The 25,346-nt window shown below is 43.8% G+C and overlaps 1 protein-coding gene across 5 annotated transcripts in view; it reads left to right on the forward strand.

Moving 5' to 3' along the window:
* Kit (KIT proto-oncogene, receptor tyrosine kinase) overlaps positions 1–9,196 on the forward strand; it is a 79,413-nt gene extending 70,217 nt beyond the window's left edge. For all 5 annotated transcript variants that reach the window (XM_031342769.1, XM_031342771.1, XM_031342770.1 and 2 more), the window contains exons 15-21: positions 257–345; positions 878–1,005; positions 2,033–2,155; positions 5,084–5,195; positions 5,306–5,405; positions 5,742–5,847; positions 6,826–9,196. In XM_031342769.1, coding sequence (XP_031198629.1) covers positions 257–345; positions 878–1,005; positions 2,033–2,155; positions 5,084–5,195; positions 5,306–5,405; positions 5,742–5,847; positions 6,826–6,957 — 790 coding nt within the window. In that variant the 3' untranslated portion in view covers positions 6,958–9,196. The remainder of the gene's footprint in view (positions 1–256; positions 346–877; positions 1,006–2,032; positions 2,156–5,083; positions 5,196–5,305; positions 5,406–5,741; positions 5,848–6,825) is intronic.
* The last annotated feature ends 16,150 nt before the right edge of the window (positions 9,197–25,346 follow it).

A 25,346-nucleotide genomic window follows, 5' to 3' on the forward strand; every position in this document is an offset into this window, starting at 1 on the left:
AAAAAAAAAAAAAATAGGAGAGAGAGAGAGACATTTAATTCCCGAGAATTTGGACCTTAATGTTGAATGGCAAATACACATATCTCAGAACCCACCTTTGAAACTTCATTGAACGCTTGCATTGCTTTTCTCACCCTGAAGTCAGTCTGCTGCATGGTGCAGTGGGTGAGAGCCCCGTCTGCCAGCACCATACCCCCACCTGCTTCGCAGGTCCAGTCTCTTCAGTTCTGACACAGCTCTTGCATCTCCCCTGCAGTGACAGTTCAAATGAGTATATGGACATGAAGCCTGGAGTGTCCTACGTCGTGCCAACCAAGACAGACAAAAGGAGATCCGCAAGAGTAGGTGGGTACTCACCAAGCGGCCAGAGCAGGCTGACACACGCTGGGGTTATAGTCAAACCTGGTCCCTTATTTTCTATCTCATCTCAGGGAGAGGGGTTTGGGGTCAGGGGCTGAGTCTGAAGAAACATGGGGCAGGGATTTGGCCTCTTTCCCACCAACTGAAGTGAGTACAGCATTCCCAGGAAGAAGCTTGTAGCAAAGCAAATGGCCGGTGGCCGGTGAGGTTCAGACAGAAGCACATGTTTTTATATCTAATATCTCACTGTTAATATTTGTGAGATTTTGAAGATATACCCACCATCATCCTAAAGTCTCTGGAACCCTGCCGGGGACTATCAGGTAGCTATTGACTTTGGGATTCAGTGTCCACCTTTGTTCCTTCTTGGGGAGGTGACTGGCTCAGGAGTTCACGCCGCTTACCCACTGCTAGCTTCTGGTGCTGCGGCTGCTGCTTCTTACCACTAAGGGGTTTTGTTTGTTTGTTTGTTTGTTTTGTTTTTGTTTTTGTTGTTGGCTTGCTATCTTCCTAATAGACTCGTACACAGAAAGAGACGTGACTCTGGCCATCATGGAAGATGATGAGCTGGCTCTGGACCTGGAAGATTTGCTGAGCTTCTCCTACCAGGTGGCCAAGGGCATGGCATTCCTTGCCTCCAAGAACGTAAGTAGCATCAAGTCTCATGAGAGGAGCACAGCGTCTTTTTTTTTTTTTTAAGCCTTGAACATTGCGTAGTCCTAGTTAGAATTCAGAGTGTCATTTTGAAGTGTAGTAACCAGAAGCAGAGGAAATTTCGTCTCTTCACGTTCCAACTGCTGTCTCTTTGGAATTCCTGTTCTAATTTCTAAGCTTGAAAGCGCAAACCTGTCTAAATGAGCCTCCATGAATATTCTTTTATATGCAGCGAATTCGTTTAAAGAGTTGGCTTTAAGATGTAGGATGTGCTTCTAGAAAATAGAAGGATAATGGGTTTTTTTAATGAGAAAATGGGGGAGCCAGGGGTGTGCCCCACTGTTACTGTGCCTGGTAAGGGATATGTCTGGGCTCCCTTGGGTGAGACCCAGATACTATGTATGTGACTCATGAAGTATCAGGAAATAAGAGGTAAGAGAGAGTAAGGAGCAGTTAGGGAAAGGATGGAGATGGGAAGAGAGGGATGGCACGTGATTCTGGAAGGGACGGAAGTAATCCTGGGCAGGAAGGTGTGGCCAAGAGTGAGGTCACAGTGCCTACTCTAGTGTCATTCCCAGGTAATTGCCAAACTAAAAGACAGGCTGAAATGAAAGACCCTCTTCCTTGTGTCCTTGGGAGAAGATGTCGTTGAAGCTAAAGCTGTGAACCATTTTTTTTTTTTTTGGAAAGGATGTTCAAAGAGATGCATACAAAATGAACTTTCATTTTAGAAATGCGATCTGACTATTTATAATACATTTTCCTGTGAATGGAAGACGTTTATTAGAATTGGGTTGGAAAGCAATTACGGTCATTAGAGTCCCGAGCCTGTGAAACACAAAACGGGAATATCATTTGCAGCATAATTTTTATTTTCAGTGTGCTAAATACTTTAAAACAAAAGTTTGGGTTTTTTTTTTCTATGTAAACACCATTGTAGTATTAAAATCGTCTTCTCTCAGAGAGCTGAAATGAATGGCTGTTATCTTTTTTTTTTTTCCCTTTTCTCCTTCAACAGTGTATCCACAGGGATCTGGCAGCCAGGAATATCCTCCTCACTCACGGGCGGATCACAAAGATTTGCGATTTCGGTCTAGCCAGAGACATCAGGAATGACTCAAATTACGTGGTCAAAGGAAATGTGAGTGCCTTTCTCTGTCTCATGAGTCTTCGCAGTTGCTTTGGTATCCAATTTTGATTCAAAGTTGTTTTCTGTGATCATCTTAACCCATCTCCTACCTTGTAATGTCACGTATGGTAGCGAAATTTTCATGGAATGTTACTACCACTAATGCTTGATAATAGAATTTTTAGTTATAATTGTGTAATTAGGGGGCATGTGAAGGGAACAAAAATAGCCTTAATTTTTCATGACAGCCTGAGAATAGCAATGAATTTGATTTTGCTCAACTATAACAAATGTAGACCTGAAGGTTTCTCCCCCCTTCGGTTGAAATACTATGTGGAAATGACTACAGTCTAACATGGAGTTAGCTGTATGCAATACTTGGATGCTGGGTCTGGTAATCAGTATAGGACTATTTAGTAGATTCAAAGTAGTGGTTGGTTTGTGGGACACAGTGAATTTTTCAAAGTGCCGTACTTCGTTGCCAGCCTTTTCTGTAACCTCAGAACAAACCTCAGGCCTTAGAACACGTTGTCTTCCAATTTTTATACGGGAGAAACTAAGATCCAGTATATTTTAGTGATTTATATCTGATATAGCTAGTCAGCAGGGTCCACTGGGTAAAGAAGGCCATAACCTCCTAGATATATATTCTTAGGTGTGTTTTTTCCTCCAGCCCATTGGAACAGTCCATATTTATTCCTGGAGGTCAATTTTTGTGCCTGTCATGATAACGCAATTCCTTCTCGTTCATCACCGTGGCACCTCTGTTGGTAGGCTGTGCAGGACTTGGTTTTGTAAGGGTATTGCTGGCTTTATATCCTGGCTCAATCCTACAGTTCTGAAAAGGTTGTCAAGGTCAGATTTTTTTTTTTTCTAGGAGATTTGATGAAATCAACTTCCTGGCTTAATATTTTTAGGAAGATGGGAAATGCTTCAGTATTCCAGGATAAAGGGGCAAGATAAGGAAGTGAAGTGTCTGGGTCCAGGCTGGCAGAGTTTCGACCTGGTCCCGTTTAATGGGGGTGGGGCTGACTCAGTACTTGTAGAAGTTATTATGTGGCAGAGTTCTCAGGACAGGGTCAGGCCCATTCTTCTGCTCTGTGGTTTGAAATCTAAACCATCAGGACAGAGGTTGTGCCCAGTACCTTCCTAGCTCATTCTGTAGTTGACAAGACAAGCAGTTGAACTGGCCAATTATTTGAGAAAGTTTCAAACAAGGAAATGTACGTGACAAGGCGCTGCATGGAATTTTAAGTGTAGTCATTGTAAAGTCCCTTTGTTCTCTGAAAGATCTTTCAGAGAGTTGTGAATTCTTAATTATTTTCCACTCTGGGCTCTGAGTCTGTGGGCCTATGGGCCTCTTGTCAGAATATACCATTTCAAATGAATGGGATACTTAATATTTAGCCAAGAAAAGCAGATTATGTTGAATGACGGTTGTATCAAATTTTATAAAGCAAATTTAATGGTAGACGATGCACACATTTCTTTATTACATGGAGCAACATATTATAAAAGCTGTTGGGACTCCAAAGGGACCGTGGATGAAAGTTTTCTTTTGTAATTCCTGTAAATATTGTGATTGGATGGGAAGTGTCTGCCTGTGGAGGACAGGTCACTGAGCCTCTTTTACTGCTTTTTCTAGTTTTAGAAATGCTAGATTTCACTTAGAAGTTAATTTTTAGATACCCAGGCCCCTTGAATTCAAGACACTAATAGATCCTAGCTTAACACTCCTGTTGAGAATGCAGCATAAAGTCTGGGGATAGATCGTAGATGGTTTTTATAGTTTGTGAATCATCCCCTCCCTCACCTTACCGCCTACGCTAAAATAACTTCAGCCCTAGAAGGGGTCTCTTCCTACTGTTCAGTCGTAAACAGATTTAAAGAATTGATTTTGCCTCATGTGACAGATTAATATCCAGAAATCCTTATATACTGTAAGAGGCAAGATCATAGTAATCTTGGCCTGACCCAGTGGAAGGGGCCTGAATGTCTCCTGATGTAAGCACCAACTGTGTCCCACCCCTACCCCCCAGTCCACAGAGTACAGCCACAGCTCATCAGTGACTGCTAGCCTGGGTAAATATTAGTGGGTTGGACATTAGTAGGCATTTTTTTTCCGAATTACCTCATTTGTCCCATGAAATAACTCCTGGTATTTGAAATTATTTTTGTTTTGCAAAAGATGATTCTGAGCCTGGCTTATCGGAGTTTAAGTAACTTTTTTAGTAGGTATGTGAGGGGTAGTGAGGGTTGCATTTGGCAGAAGTCCAAGAGTGAATGGGAAGGGATTTCGGGTCAGGCAGAGATTTCAACAACAACACTTAGCACTGAATCCCTTCTGCCTCTGTTTTGTCATTCCTACACGTAGCCCTCATCCTGGTCAATGATGACCAGACTGACAGCTAGTCATCATGGTATAAGCCAGATGCATGAAGGCATGCCACAAGAAAGAGGACCTAGGTGGATAAAACCACAGTATTTTAAGTTTTTTTTTTCCTCATGCCACTGAATAAAATTTAAGTCTTAGCAGCTGAAACTAAGTGGTCTATAGCTTGCTGCAAAGGAGGCTGGGAAATGTAGTTCTAGTTGGGAGAGGCCATATCTGGTGTTGGCAAAAAAATAAAAGGAAGAGCGGCACACTAAGTTTCTTTTGTTGTTCGAGGCCATTACTGAAAGGAAGGTTAGAACCCAGTGGACTTCTCTGTTCTTAGTTTACTGTTCTATACTGATTCAACACCCCTATTTGAAAGGGAGATATTAGAATTGTGGATTAAAAGTAGGGGAGTTAGTTGGCTGGAGGCCACAAAGATTCAAGGTCTTGTTAAGTGGGACTCACCCCTGCCCTCCAGGCAGATCTACACCTGCAGGACTGCTGTCCATCTTGTCTATTGAGCATCTTCATTAACTGGTTGAATTTGCTGTGTTTCCTTCTAGGCACGACTGCCCGTGAAGTGGATGGCACCGGAAAGCATTTTCAACTGCGTGTACACATTTGAAAGTGATGTCTGGTCCTATGGGATTTTCCTCTGGGAGCTATTCTCTTTAGGTAAAATGTTCCTTATCCAAGACACCCTCATTGTTCAAAAAGCTTCTGGAGGTTTCCATGGTATCAGCCCACTCAGATGGACACTGATTTGCCACCTCTCTGTACCCCAGGAAGCAGCCCCTACCCAGGGATGCCAGTCGATTCCAAGTTTTACAAGATGATCAAGGAAGGCTTCCGGATGCTCAGCCCAGAGCACGCACCTGCCGAAGTGTAAGGACCCACAAGCCTTTTCTTCTGATAAAGTCCTTTTGAAAGATGGAAATGTTGACGCTCTTTGCTAGCATGGTTTGAAATGTCACTTGGTTCCTTTCGGTCACCCTGCTCAAATGTCATGGCTGTGGTTCTTTTCATAATCTCTTGTCACTGATAGAACAGAAGCTTTGACAGTATCTCTCACACATGGGTTTTTATTCTCTATATGTCACTTCACACATCCTGGCACAGAGCCCCAGATTTGTTATTGAAGTTGCCATGTGCTGGGCAGCAGAAAGCAGGTTAAGGGAACCAGGAGTGACAAAGGACGTCCCCTTCCCCCGCCTCTTGCAGGTATGACGTCATGAAGACTTGCTGGGATGCTGATCCCCTGAAAAGGCCGACATTCAAGCAGGTTGTTCAGCTCATTGAGAAGCAGATTTCAGACAGCACCAAGCACGTGAGTAACAGGCCATGCCTGGAATCCTTTTTCTCCTTATTCTAGGGTCATAGACCTCGGGCTTCAAAGGACAAGGACCAATCTCTCCCACCTCCCTGGCTTGAATTATAAGCTGGGCTTCCTTCTGAGAGTAGAAGTAAAACAATGGGAGCCCATTCTGTCTGCCTATGCCTTCCCCCCACCTCCACCTTTGTTCTAACCCAGAGAGATGGGGGTGGAGGGGGGGTTGGGTTCAGATGTGTGGAATTAGATGTTGTCATAAGGCCTGGCCGTGCTTCCTCCCAGTCCTGGAATGTTGATCATGAGACTGTCTGGTCTCCTCCTCACATGGCAGGGCCAGTCACCCTGGGTGGGTTAAGATGAGCTAGAATAAAAGTCATGGCTTTCATAGCTTGTTACCTCAGTCAAGTGAGCTTTAAACAGCCAGAACCACCCAGCCGCCGCAATGGCTGTAATGCCCACAGCTGTATAGAAGGGTTGGTTGTTTGAAGTTAGGACATCACATCCCTCCCAGTGATGTGAGGAGTGTGGGATGAACTAAATACATTATTTCCTCTTGCTTCTAAGGAGGAATTGGCCATCTTTACCGGGACTCCATTTAAGCTGCTTTCCCCCTCCCCTGAGCCATCTGCTGGGAACTATCTTTTCTAATAGCACACCGCTGATCCTTTCGAGTTTAATGCTTGCTCCAAGGGGCAGCAAGGCACATTCCAAATGAAACGCCATTTTCCACCCAAGTGCTTTGATTCCTGACAAATGACCTCTGCAAGAGTCACGGGTGTCGCAGCAAATTACACCAGCCTTTGGGTCGCAGTTGGCTCTAGGGATCCAAGAGCCTTCTTCGCAGGCTAGCTGGTAGCTGCTTTCAGATGCATTGGCCACTGCTCCTTGTTTTGAGGATTCTGCAGCAGTTGAGTGGCCCTGTTGGCTGGGTTTATCACACTGCTCTGTATTTGACTGTGGGCTCTTTCTCCACAGATTTACTCCAACCTGGCAAACTGCAACCCCAACCCAGAGAACCCCGTGGTAGTGGACCATTCCGTGAGGGTCAACTCAGTCGGCAGCAGCGCCTCTTCCACACAGCCTCTGCTCGTGCACGAAGATGCCTGAGCAGAAATCAAGTCCAACGGGCTTTGCTGCTGTCTCCTACCGCATCCTCCTGGCTTTTGTGATGGTTACTTTGTTTTTCTTTGACTTGTATCCTACTCCAGGGTAGTGGGTTCCCCGCCCCACCCCTAACCCCACTGTGATTCTGTCTTTACGAGAGCACACTTTAGTGGCCGATGATCTTTCCTTTTTTTTTTTTGCCATCAGCCACCGTCCCACTGCAAAGGTTCGAACCGTATGTACATATTTTCCCAATAGCAAAGTAGCTCCCCCTGTAAACAGGACTCCTGCTGTAGAGGAGGAAGGGCGGGGTGAAACGGGATGCCCAAAGTTCTTCCCTGTGCTCCTCCGAGAGTGTTTGAAAAGTATGGCCAGTAGTTAATTTGAAGAATAGAAGTAGTCCCATTTGGTCCTGAGAGCCATCCATGATGGGAGATGTGTGTAGCAAGACTAGAAAGGGAAGCCCAAGCCCTTTGTGTGGAAAGCAGACCATTGTTAGAACAGAGGGCACTGGAAGACCATCAAGGCGTCAGAAGTCTGGTCATGCTGAGAGGACAACCAAGGCTGTGAAGGAGGCAGCCCTGGAAGCGTGAACAGAGGATGCTCTGCTCTGGGCTGCTGCATGGGCTTTTGTACAACTGACCTGGTTTTTCAATAGTTTGCTGCCGGGGAGTAGAATCGGAGACTCGGCCTCCTCCCTAGCCAGCATTTGTATATACTCATCTATACATTGTATGCGTTCATACTTTGGAGGAGAGATTCCCCACAAGCTTTAGTTTCTGTGTACAACCCTGGCATTAGGTCTGCTGTGTGTAAGAATAGATTAAGAGCCATACAAATTTGAAGGAAACAGTTAATGTTTTTTGGGGTTGTTGTTGTTGTTGTTGTTGTTATTTTTTAAGAAAAATGTAACTGCTAAGCACAATCTTTCTAAGACCTCTTAGCCAAGCATGCTTGCTCTGTAGATGCTCCCAAACAAGCCTTCCATGTCAGAGTGGCTTTGCAGGCAGGAGAACTGAGGGTGTTTGAAAAGGTTACCATCTTACCCATGATTCCCACAGGATCGAGAAAACAGTGTGGTCCTGCTTTGGAGTCTCACCCAGCAGGAAGTGAAAGTTAGGCTCAACCTTTTATAGGCACGTCCCGGACATCGGGCCAGTATCTATACAAACTGTGTATGTGTGTGCATGTGTGTGTCTATGCGTGTGGGTGAGGTGTGTTGGGAAACTTCTTACCCTGCATCCCTGGGGGGGTCCTCCTCCAGGACCCAAGTCGTAACAGCTTCCATCACCGCTCCTGTCACTCTCCGGTTTCCCTGCATATCGCTCGCTGTCTAGAAGAGTTTACTCAAAACCTCCACAGAGGCTTAATGGAGTGGAGTGCCAGAGGACCTGTTTATTTGGAATCCTCCTGCACTTAACAACGCTCTGATCTATACAAAACATACTGTACCCATTCCTTAAAACTTACGTAATGCTGCCATTCCAGGAAAACATATTTAAAGTGTACCCTGTAGACCGGGCCTGCAGGTTCCCTTGTCATTGCCCTCCCCCTCATCATCCGTGATCACTGTCCGGCCTAAGGGGTGTACGTGGTCATGTGTTGTCCTACAGGATTCAGTCAGGTGTGTTGCCTTCACGGTTTTCCCCACCCCCTCCTGCCCGTTATCCTTTAGGCCACACTTAGAGGTGTGTGGCCGTTAACCTGGAAGTGATCGTTTGCACTGGAGTGCTACACTCTTGCACCTTTCCAAAGCTAGCTGGTTTGGAGGTCGTGTTGTCATGTACGAGACGGTCATCGTTTACTGTGCTCTGTCTGAAACATTTCTTTGTATTCCTGTTGGCTTCAATTAGAATAAAGAGAATAGCTGTTGATTATGGATGTCAGGTACTTCAGGGGCCGAACCATTGAGAATTTTGTCTTGGATATTCTTGAAAGTTTATATTTTTATAATTTTTTTTTACATCAGATGTCAGATGTTTCTTTCAGTTGCTCGATGTTTGGAATTATTATGTGGCTTTTTTTTGTAAATATTGAAATGTAGCAATAATGTCTTTTGAATATTCCTGAGCCCCATGAGCCCCTGAAAATATTTTTTATATATACAGTAACTTTATGTGTAAATAATAAGCTGTGCAAGTTTAAACATGTCATGTCACATGTGGGTTTTTCTGATATGTTGTCCAACTGTTGACAGTTCTGAAGAATTCTAATAAAAATGTAAATATATAAATCAAATAAATTTTTTTGTTTGTTTGTTTTTAAGGTACATTTATTCACTCAGTTTTGTGCACACAATTTGTGTAAAATACATGCAGGATTCTCATTGTCACATTAGGGTTTATATCCTTGAAAATTCAGTAGACATTTATTAGTAATTTTAGTGTGTGCTATTTTGCTTTTTTTTTTTTTCTTAATTTTATCCTCACAACCCAGGGGTCTCTACTTAAGTTGAGAAATGGAGAAAACACTTTGAGAGTTTTCCACATAGCTATGATTAACATTAGGTTGATTCATGGGAAGTGACTATTTGTTGGGAAAATAACAATAAATAACTGCAATCTCATGTGGTCCAAGCTGATACACACAGCGTGTTTTCTCCTAAAACAGACTAAAAATTAGCTTCAGTAGTAATGAACAGGGTTAGACCAGGGAGCTGGGGAAAGCAGGTTATGGTCTTGTTGGGGTACAGGTTGACGTGGTGTCAGAATGAGGCGAGGTAGGCGCTCTTGCCCCACCATCAGGCTTCTGAGGACATGGTTCTGGTCTTAATTAGCTTCTTGAACAGTTTAGTACTCTCACTTGGAGGCCTGCTGTAAATGAGAAGAGTGCTCTCCTATGGCTAGATCATCCCGTGGCACCAGAGGACACCAACCAGACAGAGAAAACCTCCTTATACCATATAACCAGGAAGGAAGGGAGGGAGGAAGGCGGGAGAAAAAAACCCTAGTGTGGTAACACACACTTACAAATCTGATACATACCTGTAACCCCAGTGCTAAGGAGGTGGAGAAGGACTTATGGGACTTCCTGGCCAGCAGTCTAGCTTCGTGTTGTCAAGACCTAGACTGTGAGAGAAGTTGTCTCAAAAAAACAGTGGACGGTGCTTAAGGAGTGTAACCTGAGGTTGTTCTCTGACCTCCACATGCATGTGCCAGTATACTCAGCACATACACACACACAAGAATGGGTTAGAAACCCATACACCAGCATTCATGACTCCCTGTATAGACATGTACACCTGCTGAAGCATCCTCTAAGGGGAAGGAAAAGGTTGGGAGGTGAGCTTTGGTGCCAACAAGTCCTTTCAAGGCAAGAGGGGATTATTTGTGGCTAGCAAGGTCTCAGAACAGCAGTAATGGGGAAGACAGAGCCACATTTCAGTCAGGCGATGGCCATTGCCTTGTTCCAAACAGGAGTGAATGCTAACTGACCACAGAGGCCTTTTCTTTCGGGATGCTTTTCGCTGCCATTTAGTTAGCCCTTTTGGGTTTGAAATCTTTTGAGTTGGAAGCAGTTGAGGAGCTCATGTTATTAACCCGTCATGATTTCCCCCACTGCCCCAGGCCCTTGTTCAAGCTCAAATTGAGTTCAAATCTTGATGTTAGCCCCATTTACCATTTACTGCTGTGTGAATTTGAGCTCTCTGGCTCTTGAAATGGAGGTTTTGTAGGACTACAAGTACCATGATGCACTAGTAGGAAATCTTTAAATCCACCTCCCTTGTATGCCTAAACATGCATAGAGCTCAGAAATGGCAACATTCAGCATTGGTAAATTAGGCTTAGTAAGCCATAGAAGGACGGCTCAAACCTTCGAGAATCAATAATCACTTCCAAGTAGTACCTTCCTCCTAAATCAGTGGTTCTCACTCTTCCTGATGCTGCCATCCTTGAACATAGTTCCTCACGTTGTGGTTAACCCAACCATAAAATTATTTTTCTTGTTACCTTATAACTGTAATTTCACAACTGTTATGAATTGTAATGTAAATATCTGTGTGTTTCTGATGGTCTTAGATAACCTCTGTGGTCATTTGACCCACAGAGGGGATTGTGACCCATAGGTTGAAGACCACTGTCCTGGCAGGAGGTGACTTTGCAGTTGGGATTTCTACGCTCTTATGAAAATTGCAACCTTTTAGGCAGTCACTCGGGCTTCACTTCCGTGTTCACTAGCCCATAACTATACCCCATTCCTTTTCCACTGCCAGCCTCACCCCTCGTATCGCCTATCTCCTAAGCCCCCCATCATTCGAGACCAAAACCCATCCCAGTCAGAAGCTGCCTCTCAGTTCCCACATTCCACGCTTCTGGGGCTCTTTCCACTTCTGCCTTCAACTGTAGTTATTCTGGCTCTTATCTCTCCCCTCCCCACTTTAGCTAGCAGAGTATTAACAGAGAACCCACATGCTCCCTGCTATAGATTTACCTGGTAGCAAAGCCTGTGGTCCTTGGGAGATGGTTCTAGAGTGGTTTTCTGTAGCTGTGGTAAAATACCATGATAGAAATACGGCTCAAGGAGGAAAGTGTACTTCAGCTTACACTTCTCCATCATGAAAGGAAGTCTAGTCAGGAGCCTGGAGCAGGAATGGAATCCTAGACCGTAGAGGAATGCTCCTCCTGGCGTGCTCAGTTTTCTTTCTTATATGCCGCTCTACCCCAGCCCCCAGGCTCACCTGCCCAGAAGTTGTACTGCCCACAGAGGTTGTCTCCTTTCTTGTCAATCATTAGCCAAAAACATGTTCCTCGGAGTTGCCTACAGATAAATCTAATGGGGACATTTTCTCAGTTGAGGTTCCCTCTTTTCGGACTCTAGCTTGTATCAAGTTGACAAAATAAAATAAATCCCAGCACAAAAGGTTTTGAGTTCCTGAAGACTTCTCCCTTAGCAGTCTGTGGACCTATAACCTACATCTAGATCTGAATCTTTGCTTTAGTGGCATGGCAAATACTTAAGATTTTTTCTATGTTGACATCTCCCACTTTCATGTCCTTGGAAGACCTTCATCCCAGGCCTTCTTTGGTTCAACCAAGGTGCCTTGGAAATTCCAGCTTTATTCAGGTAGCCCATGGCTTTGGCCTAAGGGAGACTGGCCTACCTCACCATCCCAAAAGGGTCAACAAGTTGCTCCGTTCTTGAGGCATGCCCCTGAAGTACCAGTGGTCCACTTAAAGCCCCCCCCCCCCAGGGCTGTAGTACAATGCTCCACAAGTGGTAATTAATAGTTCTTAAATAATTAAATATCCCATCCATTGGGAATGAAGGAGAGCTACTTGGGAGGAAATGGTCCCACGAAAAACAAGACAAAGCTGGCTAGAACGGGACCTAAGGAGGGGCCTCATTGCACCTTAGGCAGGGAGGAGGAGATGCTGAGGACCCCTTAGTGAGGCCTGACCATAGCGAGGCCTGACCAGCTCTGCTCCACAGAGAGGGAGGGAAGGGCTTGTGAGGATGGGAAGGATAGAGAGGAAAGGCCTGTAGCATTCTGGAGGCTAGAAAGTTCAGGACGGGTGTGGCAAGAGCTGAGAGGGTCTGCTCTGCTCTCTTCTGTCTTCTGGCAGATTACTGGTGATTCTTGGCTTCCCTCCCCCATCCCTCTCTGCTCGTGGGTCCCCAAACCCTCCCTTTATATGAGGAGAACAATATTTCACTATTCCAGTGTCATCTCAGATCATCTTTCTCTGTTGTTTACTGCTCATCTAAAATTCACACTTAACTTTGTATCCTTCAGTTGGTATGCTAAATCAGGTAGCCCTTGCCTGGGAGTTAAGTTTCTATATTTTGATTTGGGTATGGTATTCAGTTAAGCATTGAACATTCAAGATTTGGCACACAGAAGAAACAGCTTCAGTTATGGTAAATACAGAGGGGTAATTTTTGTTTTATTTTTATTTTTATTTTTATTTAGCTAAGGTCTACAGGTGGCAAAGCTTCCTAGTCTAAACTACTCCACCCTCGAGATTTTGACATTCCCACGTTGGTGCTGAACTGAAGGGTGATGGCTGTACTTTAGAGCATGTTTACTTTCTCCTGCTTCCAGCTTTCATCATTACTATTGAGAAGTCAGCTCATGAGGTTGGGAGATCACTCTGAAGTTAGAAGTGTTTGCGGCATAAACATGAAGACCAGAGTTCAATCCCCAGCACTGGTATAAAAGCCAGGCTAGCCATTATATGCCAGTAATCTCAGCACTAGAGAGGCAGAGACAGGAGGGTCTCTCCAGTTTAACAGCTATCCAATATGGCTGAATTGGTGAGCTTCAGGTTCAGTGATAGATACTGTATTAAAAAAAACAAGGTGGAGATTGACAGAAAGACACCCGACATCAACCTTGGGCCTCTACACTCATGTGTATGCATATGATGTGTACCTATGCATGTGTGCACAAGAGTGTGCAACCATCCTCCTTACACACACACACACACACACACACACACACACACACACACACACACACGTCAGTCAGCTCAGTCTGTTCTGAGAATACTTAATCCTTATTTTTATATTTCTCTTTGTCTTTGAATTTTAATATTTATTATGATATATGCAAATGTGAGTTCCTTTTTATATAATAGATTTCAGGAATCTCTCTGTACTTTGCTTGCTCAATTTTAACCAGTGCTGGAAAATTATCAGTTCTTTTTAACTTGTCTGTCCCCTGTCCTGCCTTTCTTCTTCTGGGACTTGTAGCATCTTAGATATTCTCATCCTGCACTGTGCCTCTGAGCTCCTGCTCTGTTCTTCACATCTACTTTCTCCTTCTCCTTGGCATTCTATGCTGCATGGAACGCATTTCCTGTTCTTATTTCCTGAATCCTCTTTCAGCTCCTGGCCTTTGGAAAACATGTTTAGTTCTTTCATTGAGACATAACTAATAAGCCAATGGAAAGTGTATATTTGATGGCTTTATTGGGCATTTAATCCCTGCAGTCAGGTTTAAAATTACTGTCCTTCTGAAACTTTCCATGATCCAGTTAGGAGGTATTGTGATTTTAATCAGGTAATTGTCAGTTGTTCTGGCTCTCTGAAGTGAAGCCACACCTATAATTCTCACTGCATAGATTGACTCACACATTGTCTTTGGGCTCCTTCTAGATCTATTGATCATTTGAATAACAGTGACAAAGGGCAAGTTGCCTCATTCGCTCGTGGGTCATTTACATCATGCCTACAATACTCTGTCATCTGTATTGTTTTGCTCTTTTTCTCTCCACTTAAGCAATCCTGGAAGAGAAGTATTGCTCATCTCAAAGATACAAAGATTTTGTTTCGGAGGGCTTTGCTGTCTTGTCTAAACCCCAACACCTGTGGTAATGTAGTTGGAAAGAACTCTCTAGTGTTCTACTCTTAAATCCAATATATTTATGAATTTATTTAATAATTATTATCATTACTTATTTTCCAAGCTAGACCCAGGTCCCTAGCACCCCTCCTAGCTCATCCTAAGACTTTTGATAGCATCAGTCCATCCAACACATAGGCAAGCCTTTTCCTCAGCTGTGAGTGACCACGATGCCATTTCATTTCACCTTTAAAAAACATAAAAAGTGATAAAGACTCCAGAATGGCTGTTCTCCTATCTCCTGCTCACTAGTCTAAGATAACGGTGGGAGCGCAGTTTAACAGGGATGTTCACATGAGGGAGGTCCCAGGATAGGGAAGTCTCAGGATTTCTACTTTTTCACTCCCTCGTGTGTCTCATGAGTGTCCCGTGCCCTACAGGACCCTCTCTTTCCTCTGTGTTTCAAAGAACTGCCTTGTTTATCTGAACCTCGTGAGAGAATAAACGCGCTGGGCTCACAGAGAGTTGCGGAAGCCACAGAGGACAGAGGAATCTCAGCTTCCCTACTTGATGTGAAAGTATCACTTTCCCCTGAGAGCACCGGCCATCCCTGTTGTTCCGTCTCCACAAGCTGCCCCCCCACACGTGTCTCCCCCACTGTTGATCACACCCTTGTTGGTTGAATGCAGCTTTTATGATGTGGGTTTTTCTGTGAAGGGTTTGACCTCCGGAGGGCTGGGTCCTAGGTGGAGGTACTACTTGGGCGAGATGAGTGTTCTTGAGTTGGGGCTCATCTGCGTGTCTCCCTCCGTGGCTGGCTTTGAAGTGTGCGTGCTTTTGCTGAGCGCCTCGGTGGGACTGCGCTGTGTTTTCTGAGAGAATGACCTTTTTCTTTGTGGTCTGTGGCTTAGCAGTTGTTCTTGTTCTATAGCGGATGAAGAATGGGGACAGTGAGGACTGTCCTCGTGGCTGCTCGTTTCTGTATGAATAGGCGTTCTGGGACAGATGAAAACTCTGTGCCTACACTACAGGATGCATGGTCTGAGTGCCAAACTTCCCCATTAAGGCATTGTTTGCTTCTAATCAAGCTATGAGTCATTCCTACAGACTGCTGGGCATAGAAAACTGGTGTGAAGGAAAATGATTTTCTCTGTTCCTTCAGCTAGAGTTTCTACTGGACCCAGTAGTTTCCGTTTGGTGAACTAATTAGCAACTACCTAAAGTACCTTTGCTAAGAAGGTGTCTGGCGGGCGGTGGTGGTGCACGCCTTTAATCCCAGTACTCGGGAGACAGACTGGGGCAGATCTCTAAAAGTTCGAGGCCAGCCTGATCTAAAGAGCAAGTTCCAGGACAGCCAGGGCTACACAGAGTAAACTCTGTCTCAAAAACAAACAATCAAAAGAGTATAGATTCTGGGGAAGGAATCTGGGGAAGAAACAGGTTCTGGGGAAGGAATGCTGTATTTGATCAGTTACGTCTGTCTGGGGAGCATGGGAAAATGTACTATGTGTACTTTTACATTCTAAGTGTAATACATCAATTTAAATTTCAATACATCAATTGATTCAATCTCTCCAATGACCAACTACAATAGTTATTATTTTGTACATGAGCAAACTCAAATGTGAAGAGTGAGTTGGCTATTCTTGGTTGTCAACTTGACGACATCTGGAATTAACTAAAACCCACGCAGATGGGTACACCTTTGAAGGATTTTGTTTTTCTTAATTAAATCATTTAAAATGGGAAGACCCACTTTTTAGCTTTTTATTGATTCTCTATAAATTTCATATCACGTACCCCAATCCTATTTAACTCACCCCTTCATATTTGCCTTCCACCCTTGCAGCCTCCCCCCCCCCCGACCAAAGAAAAAATAAAATAAGATAAAAACTTTAAAAAGACCAAAAAACAGCAACAAAAATCTCACTGTGGAAGTGGTGCTGCATTACCGTGTGTCACGCAATATACCCCTTTGCCCAAAGAGCTTTATTTACAATTGTAGTCAGTGATTGCTTTGGCTCAAGGTCCCTAGCTCCTTCTACTCCATCCATATTGGAACCTCACCAGAACTCCTCTCAAGTCCCACTGTTGCCCTGTGTCTTGGAGACCCTGTAGCTTTGGATCTGCAGGACCAACCCTTTCATGTGCTCTTTAGATGGTATAGATGCTGGGGTAGGCTGACTCAAAGCCCTGGACCCTGACCTGCATGGAAACTGAGTTAGTCAGCTCACCAGCTCTCCTGTTTTGACTAGGTTAGGGGTAGGGCCAGGTCATCCATTCTCATGCCCTTGGGGTCAGCTCTCTTGTGCCCAGGCCACCTGGGCCAACTCTACCTTGCTGCCCAGGAGAGGTGCAAACCACTCTTCCAACCTTGGGGCCCCTGTGGCCCATGCCACCATGTGGCACAAGGGGGGTAGGCAAGACCCACTTTTAATCTAGATACTTTAAGTGGGAAGTTACACTTTTAATATGGGCCATGCTATCTTCTGTATTGAGATAGATAGATAGATAGAGATAGAGAGATAGAGAGATAGATAGATAGATAGATAGATAGAGATAGAGAGATAGATAGATAGATAGATAGATAGATAGATAGATAGATAGAGATAGATAGATAGATAGATAGATAGATAGATAGATAGGTAGATAGATAGATAGATAAATTCATTCTATCAGTTGTGTTCCTCTAGAGAACCCTGACTAATACAGAGAAGTCCAGGTAACTTGCCCAGAATCTCATAGCTAGTATGTGGCAAAGACGAGATTTGAGTCCAAAGGAACAAGGTTCAGGATATGTAGTCTGAACCATTGTGCCAAATTGCCTCTGTGCATTTTCTCAGTGCAATTGATGAGAACAAGGAATAGAAACTGGCTAGGCCCTTTCAGGATAAAAGATAAACAGTTTTTTTGTTTTCTTTTTAACCTTGGCCAAAATCTGGAAAATCCTTAGGCCCATTGGCAGCCTCATCTGGCAGCCAGAGATGTCAGACATGTTAAAGCCAAAATATCTTTGATTTTTGTGATAACTGTAGGTCAGGGATGTCAGAACGGGAGTCTGGTTTTCCTGAATTTCTCTTCCCTCATAGAAGTGCCCTGTTGCTGAAAACCATTCTGAGGTCTGAAATCATGAGGTGCCTGGACACCTGGAATGGAAGCAGACTGAGCAGTTCTTCTCCTGCTCCATTCCTCCGTCTAGTAAAGCCTTATAGATAGACTCCAAGTCTTAGCCCAATTCTAGGGGCCCCATTTCTGTACAGGAATACTCCCATTTTTCTTTCTCTTAAACTCTCTCTTTTTGAATGAGAATGACCCCAAAATGGCTCATACAGTTGTGAGCTTAATAGGCAGTTGATGAGCTGTTTGGTAAGAATTAGAAGGTATAATTTTATTGGAGAAGGTATGTTGAGATGTGTTACTGGGAGTGAGCTTTGAGGACTCAAAAGCCCACACCAGTTCCCCACTACCACCACCACACACCCTCTCTCTTTCTCTCTGCCCCCCCCACCTGTGGGTCAGGATGTAAAGCCCTCAGCTACAGTTACAGTGCCATGCCTGTTAGCTTCCCACCACACTGAGGGTGGACTAACCCTCTGAAACTGTAAGCAAGCCCCTGACTAAATGCTTTAAAAAAAAATCAATCAGTAAATAAATATTAGTAGCACAGTAACTAGGACATTCCTCACAATAAAATACTTCTTTCTACAACTTACCTTCTGTGCACCATGAATTTCATTGTTCAAATTCACAAGTCACAAACAGAGCCACTGGCTCAGGGTGGCTTTTGTGACCCTCTAGTTTCTGGGACTCTAAAATTCCCAAGCCTAATTAAGAGCCTAGAAAGTCTCTAATTCTCACAAAGACAACCCCAGTGTTCCCACGTCTTGGTCAGTATTGACAAGCAATGTTAGACCGGTTCAGAAGGCTTTGGATTACTTTTATTCATTGCCTAAAGACACCAGAAAGAAACCTCTCCACCAAGATGCTTACCCAACATGAGCCTCACGGCACTCTATTGTACTTCTTTCCTCCAAGGTCAGCAAGAATGCGGTCCTAACCTTACAAAATAAGATGGTGTTTTCAAACAGAGAAAGCTGAGTGAGTGTAGCTACCTGTACAAACTCAATCCAGCCAAAGTTCTAGCATAGATGGAGGAAGGGCTCTCTAGCCCCCACCCCTTATTGGCTGTTGATAGCTTCTGACGAGAGATCACTCTTTGAATTTCTCCTGCTCCAGTGGATGGTCATACACTCATACATGTACAGCACTAATTGGATTTAATATGTTATCAAACAAACACAGATCATAAAGTTGGGAGGGGGCCATATTGGGAACACTTGAGGGTGGGTAGAGGAGTGGTTATGGTCATGTTCCATTGTATACATGTATGACATTCTCAAGGACAAACAAAATAAAATAAAATCCCTCAAGTTAAAATAAAAAAATCCCTCGAGTCTCTGCATGACAAAGAAGTTTAAAGACAATGGGATAGCCAGTGTCTTCTCTCTTCTTGTCACTACTTACCTTGAAGGTATCTCTTTAGGTCCCTTTCTTAAAGGGACCATTTATAAGCACATTTTGGTCTTAATCTTCACAATAGCCCTAGAGATAGGAGTTATGCACGTTACAAAGTTGAGGAAGCTAAGGTTAAACAAATTTTACCAGAGCTCTAAATCCATCTCAGTAGATGTAAAAAATGGGAGCTGTAGGATATTTCTGTGGCTGATGACAACCAGGCTCCTGTCCCTTCCCACAGTGATCCTCAAACTCTAGTCTTTTGTAGGTAACCTTTGGGGAAATTCAGCAGTTCCCTGACATTGAGCAGTTTAACAGCCCATCCCTCCCACTGTGTGATGGCTGTAAGACTTCCTGCCTTTGGGGTGTTTGGGGGATATTCCCCAGCTGCTTAAACTCAGACTGCTCAACTGACTCAGACAGGAAGATGTGGACTGATGTCACCTGTGTCTTCCAATGTTTTCAGACATCTCTAACACCAAGGCTCTTATCTCCCAACTCCTTTTCAATTTTTTTATTAAATATCTACTTGTTTCTTCATATCTACAGGGAGTTAATCCCATGACCCCCCGCAGGCAGGAAAATCTGACGCTGCTCAAGCCCCTCATTTAAAACAAGTTATTTGCATATAACACACGCACATCCTACCATATGCTTTAAATCGTTTCTAGATTGCTTGTAATACCTAATACAATGTAAATGCAATGCAAATGGTTGATATGCTGTATTGTTTAGGGAGGGACAAGGAGAAAGGGCTATAAAAGCTCACTACAGGAACAGTGTGGTGTGTGTGTGTGTGTGTGTGTGTGTGTGTGTGTGTGTGTGTGTGTACTTTGTGTACTCTCAAAAACATGTATTTTTATATGCAGAGGTGCATGTCCCTCTGTGTGTGTATGGAGCCCAAAGGTGGACATCATGTATCTTCTTTAATTGCTTTCCACCTTAAGACAGGATTGCTCACTGAACCTGGAGCTTACTGATTGGCTAGACTAACTGTCTAGCAATCTCTGGGGATTCTCCTTTCTCCTCCTCCCTGTAATCTCTCCCGGTATACTACCATACAGGTAGTATTTTTGGGGGCGGGGGGAGGAAATCTTAGAATCCACGCTCAGTTCCTCATGCTTATTCTGCAAGCACTCTATGCTCCTGAGCCATCTTCCCAGACTTAGAGGTACAATTTAAAATCATTTCTATTCTTGCTGGATGAATGCATAGATATGGAACCTGCAAACTTAGAGGTCTGAAATATTTGCTTAATTCTTTCTCTTCTGTAGCTAATCCATGATGGCTTTGAGATGGTTTCTCCTATAACTTTCTACTTTTACGTGTGCATTTCTTAAAGAAATAAAATTATCAGCTTATATTTTTAACATACACTGGCTCAAAGAAATTACTCCATATCACTGCAAATCACTGTAATTGTCCATATTATGGTCACAAAGGAAAATCTAATATTTTCAGGTAAGATTTTGCTGATTGGCTCTAGAAAGTCTGAGATCTGGGTTTTGTTGTTGTTGTTGTTGTTGTTGTTGTTGTTGTTTTTGGTTTTTTAGTCCACTTCTGCCCTACACAGAGTCTGGCATATATCTGAGTTAAAAGCTACATCTGGGGAAGTAAGTAAAATTTGACTTTAGTCAGTTTATTAAATAAAGATAATCCACATGAGAGAGCCTAGCGATGTGCTGGGAGAAGTGTGTGTGCTCATTAAAAGTTAATTAAATCTGAAAATATAATCGACTTTAATAAGTAAAGGTATCCTGAGAAAGAAGTCGGGATTCTGGCGTGCCTGGGTTGATTTTTATTGAATGTATTTTTAAAAGAAAATTGCTAGCCTTTTGGGGTATCTAAAGGAAACTGGAAGAAAAGGAATCATTTTCCAATCACACCCATACTTGTACAGTTCAGCTGCCTGTGGTTAAAATACAGGCAAACCATGCCAGGGTAGCATTAGGTAGTCACCCTTCTTATAACAATAGGCTATCACTTTTCCTTTGAATTGCTGTCCAGTGAGTGCGCCCCCCGCCCATGTCACTCAACACTTCTTGCTCCTATTTGGGCTGATTGGGAAAGCATTAGCCTACTCTTGATGGACAGTGAAAATAGCCTGCCCTCTAGGCACTTGTCAGACAGGTAACCTCTAGCTCCCCAATATTTAGAGCCCTTTAAATGCCTCCTTGATAAAAACAATGCTTCCGTGGCGTTGTCCAAAGAACCACCCTCTATCTCACTTCTCCTTTGAAATCTGAGTTCTGTCCATGAACATAATAAGCTGGATTATGATTAGGCTGTGTGATACTATCACTGCAGAAGTGCTTCACTGGATTGTACTCAGGCTAAACCATGAGCATCCACCCTAGATTAAGGAAAACGTAAGAAAAGAATTATGTGATCAACGTTTAGTACAAGGAGACAAGAAGACTTGAGTTTTCATTCTGCTGTGCAGTGTAGAACCAATATGACTTGAGGGGAGTCTTAAATAGTCTTTGAACCCAGGCTGTTTTCCTGCTCAGAGGCTGGCTGTAGAATTTACCAAAATACCATGTTAAGTATGGCTGCTGTAGTCCTTAGTACACATCACCTTTCTGGAGCTGCCATTGATTTAATCATTGTCTTCTAGTTCTTCTGCAGATCCTAAAGACTCATGTGTAAACTCATGGTATGTTCTGGGTCCACTTATTCTCTAGTTTGCAGCCTACTTGAACACACTAACAAAGCTGAATGCATAGCAAAGTCATTGTGTTCTCAGCATATTTATGCCAGTTGAAGTTGCTATTGGCGCAATGTGCTATATTTACATTAAAATGTTTCTTTTAAATATGACTGACTTTCTTCTTTCAATAAATTCAAGGGGAATGTTTGGAAAGATTTCATGAAGATTGTGGTAGTTTGACTATCCTTGGCCCATGGGAAGTGGCACTATGAGCAGGGGTGGCCTTGTTGGAATAGGTGTGGTCTTATTGGAGGAAATCTGTCACTGTGTAGGTGGGCTTTGAGGATGCCTAGTGCTCATGCTCCACCTAGTGTGGAAGAGAGACTCCTCCTGGCTGCCTGTGGAAGCCAGTCCTTTTCTGCTGCCTGCAGATCAAGATGTAGAACTCTCATTCCTCCAGCACCAAGTCTGCATTCACGATGCTGCCATGCTTCCTGCCATGATAATAATGGACTGAACCTCTGAAACTGTAAGCCAGCCCCAATTAATGTTTTCCTTGATGAGTGTTGTCTTAGTCATGGTGTCTCTTCACAGCAAAGCAACCCTAAGGCAATGGTGAACACGAGGGACCATTGGTGCAGATGTGACTAGAACAGGTGCGTAGATAAGTTGTGTAGATGTAGCCATAACAACTATAACCGGAAAAGGACCACCTTTTAAAAATCCTAGAAAAAAAAAAAAAACGCACTCAGAATTCTTCACGAGTTGTCAGATACTGTGTCCTAATTTAAACACACTGAAGCTCCAAATCGCAGATGATGTATTGTGGATATAATTCATATAGGAAAGATGGTACTATAATTCAAATCAGAGGACTCTTAATCAGAAAGAGAAAGCTTCACTCTGCTCTGAGAGACTGAGGGAATTAATGCATATTCATGGCAGTAATTTAAATAGAAGCTTTAAGGTATGCCTGCATCAAGATGCTGTTTGTAAACCCCTACTTTGTCCAGGAGTTTGTTTTTGGTTTTCATTAAGAACAAAAGTTAACAACCCACATCATTTCTACTGACTCAGCACCAATGGTACCATCAAGATTCATAAGGGAATCTTTTTCTGGTCCCGGAACAAATGGTACTTTGCCATGAATGAAATGCTTTTGCTTCGGATTTTGTGAATCAAATAATTACTTCTTCTCTCTGTAAAAGTCACTCCTGGGAAGCTTAGCCACAAGCTTACATCTCCTCCACACAAAAGGAGGAAATTGATAACATGCATTTTGTCTAATCTTGTGCTTATCTTCTGCCCCTTTCTCTTTTCTTTTGTTGTTGTTTAAGGTTTGAACTGTTCTGTGTAAGTCTATGTATCACCCCAAGTACACATGCAAAATCCAATGACCTCACTGATGCTTTCAGGCAGAGAAGGGTTTAATGCAGGGAATTGCTTGCCTAGTTGAAGGAGATGGGTGGTCCAGTATGGGCTTCCTCTCTCATCACTGAGACAAAAGCAGCTTAAGGAACAAATGGGGGTTATTTTGGCCCAGGCGTCATGGCACAGAGTCCATGAAGTGGCTGTGTGAATTCAGGATGAATGGTCCTTGCTCAGCTAGATGTCTCTAGAAACAGCCCACCTCCTACCCTGGGACCCTCAGAGAGGTAACCTTCTACCCTGGGACCCTCAGAGAGGTGACCTCCTACCCTGGGACCCTCAGAGAGGTGACCTCCTACCCTGGGACCCTCAGAGAGGTGACCTCCTACCCTGGGACCCTCATAGAGGTGACCTCCTCCCCTGGGACCCTCATAGAGGTGATCTCCTACCCTGGGACCCTCATAGAGGTGATCTCCTACCCTGGGACCCTCATAGAGGTGACCTCCTACCCTGGGACCCTCATAGAGGTGACCTCCTACTCTGGGACCCTCATAGAAGTGACCTCCTACCCTGGGACCCTCATAGAGGTGATTTCCTACCCTGGGACCCTCATAGAGGTGATCTCCAGGTTATTTCTGAATCCAGACAAGTTGACAATTTAGACTAATCATCCATCACAGATGGCTTCTAGACTGGCATCCCAGAGTTGTCCTGAGAAACACCGTCAAACAGATCCCCAAGGGACAATCAGGAAGTGAAAGTGAAGAGGTTCCCACCGGACCAGTTGACTTCTAAAGCTCCCCTCACAGCTCCAGCCTGAGAGGAGGAAGCTTCTCTCCTGAGGTTTTGCTGTCACTATTGCTTTGTTCCCTTGAAACTACGGCTGGCATGGCAGTGCAGAAGCACACGTCCCCAGACTCCACTGGTGCTGATGGCAACAGAAGCAGGAGGTAAAAGATGTCCTCCCATATGAGCGCCCTGTACGTTCTCCTGATCCATGAACTCAAACACAGGACAAGGCACTCGTAGTTTTCAGAGAGCCCAGGGAAGACTTCCCAGCTGGGCACTCTGCAGTGCTGAACTCAAAGCAGAAGGCTGCATGACCATGAAGGGTCACTTCAACAATCTGTATGCCCAAAAGTTCCCATAAATCCTTTCCTCTCCAAGGCATGAAGAATCCAGTTAGAACTATTCTCCAGGACCCTTTACTATACAAATGCTCTGGGCGATAGACAGTAAAGTTCTTAGCTCCTAAGCACAGGGACCTGGCCTTGACCTACCACCTGAAAAAGAGAGGTTGTGGTGGTACGTGCTTGTAATTCTGCCACTGGAGAGGCAGTCACAGAGACATTTGCTGGCCAGCCAGCCTAGCCTACTTTGCTAAGCTCCAAGGCAGTGAGAGAACAAAAAAAAATCCAAAGTAGATAACTCCTGGGGGATGGCATCCAGGTTGTCCTTGTCTCAAAACAAAAACAAAAACAAAAACCCAAAGTAGATGTCTCAGAAGGGAGCTGTCATCCAAGGTTGTCCTCTGGCTTCCACATATGTGCGTATGTGTACGCATGAGTCTTTATAGCCCCAAATATAGATAGAGACCACACACACACACACACACACACACACACACACACACACACAAATAACAAATTATGCTATCATTTCATATCCATATCCAACATTTTCTGAGTTGATTTCTGAGAGGAACAAATTGGAGGAATGAGTCCCAAACTTAGATGTTAGCACTCACAGGTGCTAAAACCACTCTGAGATTATTTTCCCAGGAATACTATAACACCTGCTTCAACTCCTTCACATAAGGTCTATGGTCTGGCCCATGGGAGATGATGCATGCGACACATTCTCTTATTGCTTTACCAAACTTGCCTATGAGGGTCTTGTTATTTGGGGCTATAAAGACTTATTCATAACACATTGTTTATTTTTTCTAGATCAAATTTGGCTGTCTTGGCATCACCATCTTATTCAACTAGCAAGAGATTTTTTCTAAGTCATTTCTGAGAAATCTGAGAAACTGCTGAGATGTCCACGGTGAGAGGACAGGTACTCAAGGAAGGTCACCTTGGTCACCAAGATGTTCATTGGAAAGTCATGCTGAGCCTTGGAAAACCTGGCATTTCTGTTGCTTCTATAATAACTAGCAAATGGGTTTTACTCTGTCTGTCTGTCTGCCCATCCATCCGTCTGTCTGTCTGTTTGTCTGTCTGTCTGTCTGTCTGTCTGTCTTTCCAGAATGTGTCTTAATTGGTAGGCTATGGTGATATAGAGATTATGTCCCAGTAACTGAGTCTCAGAGATATTCCTCAAATGTTACATGAGGTCCACCCACATCTCCACTTCCCATGGCTCCTTATCCTCTCTAGAAAAAGCCTATTCCTAGTGCCTCCCATGAGTCTCAGCTTTAGACAATGAAACTAGAAAAGGGGGAGCTAGTGCCTTCTGGCAACTTCTGTCTGCTACACACATCACTCTCTCAACCAAATCTACTATACTACCATGTGTGACAGAGCTGTTTAGATCTGTCAAGTGTTGCACAAATATATAAGACATAATTCA

This window comes from Mastomys coucha, unplaced genomic scaffold, assembly GCF_008632895.1.
Source record: "Mastomys coucha isolate ucsf_1 unplaced genomic scaffold, UCSF_Mcou_1 pScaffold22, whole genome shotgun sequence".
Lineage (NCBI taxonomy): Eukaryota > Metazoa > Chordata > Mammalia > Rodentia > Muridae > Mastomys > Mastomys coucha.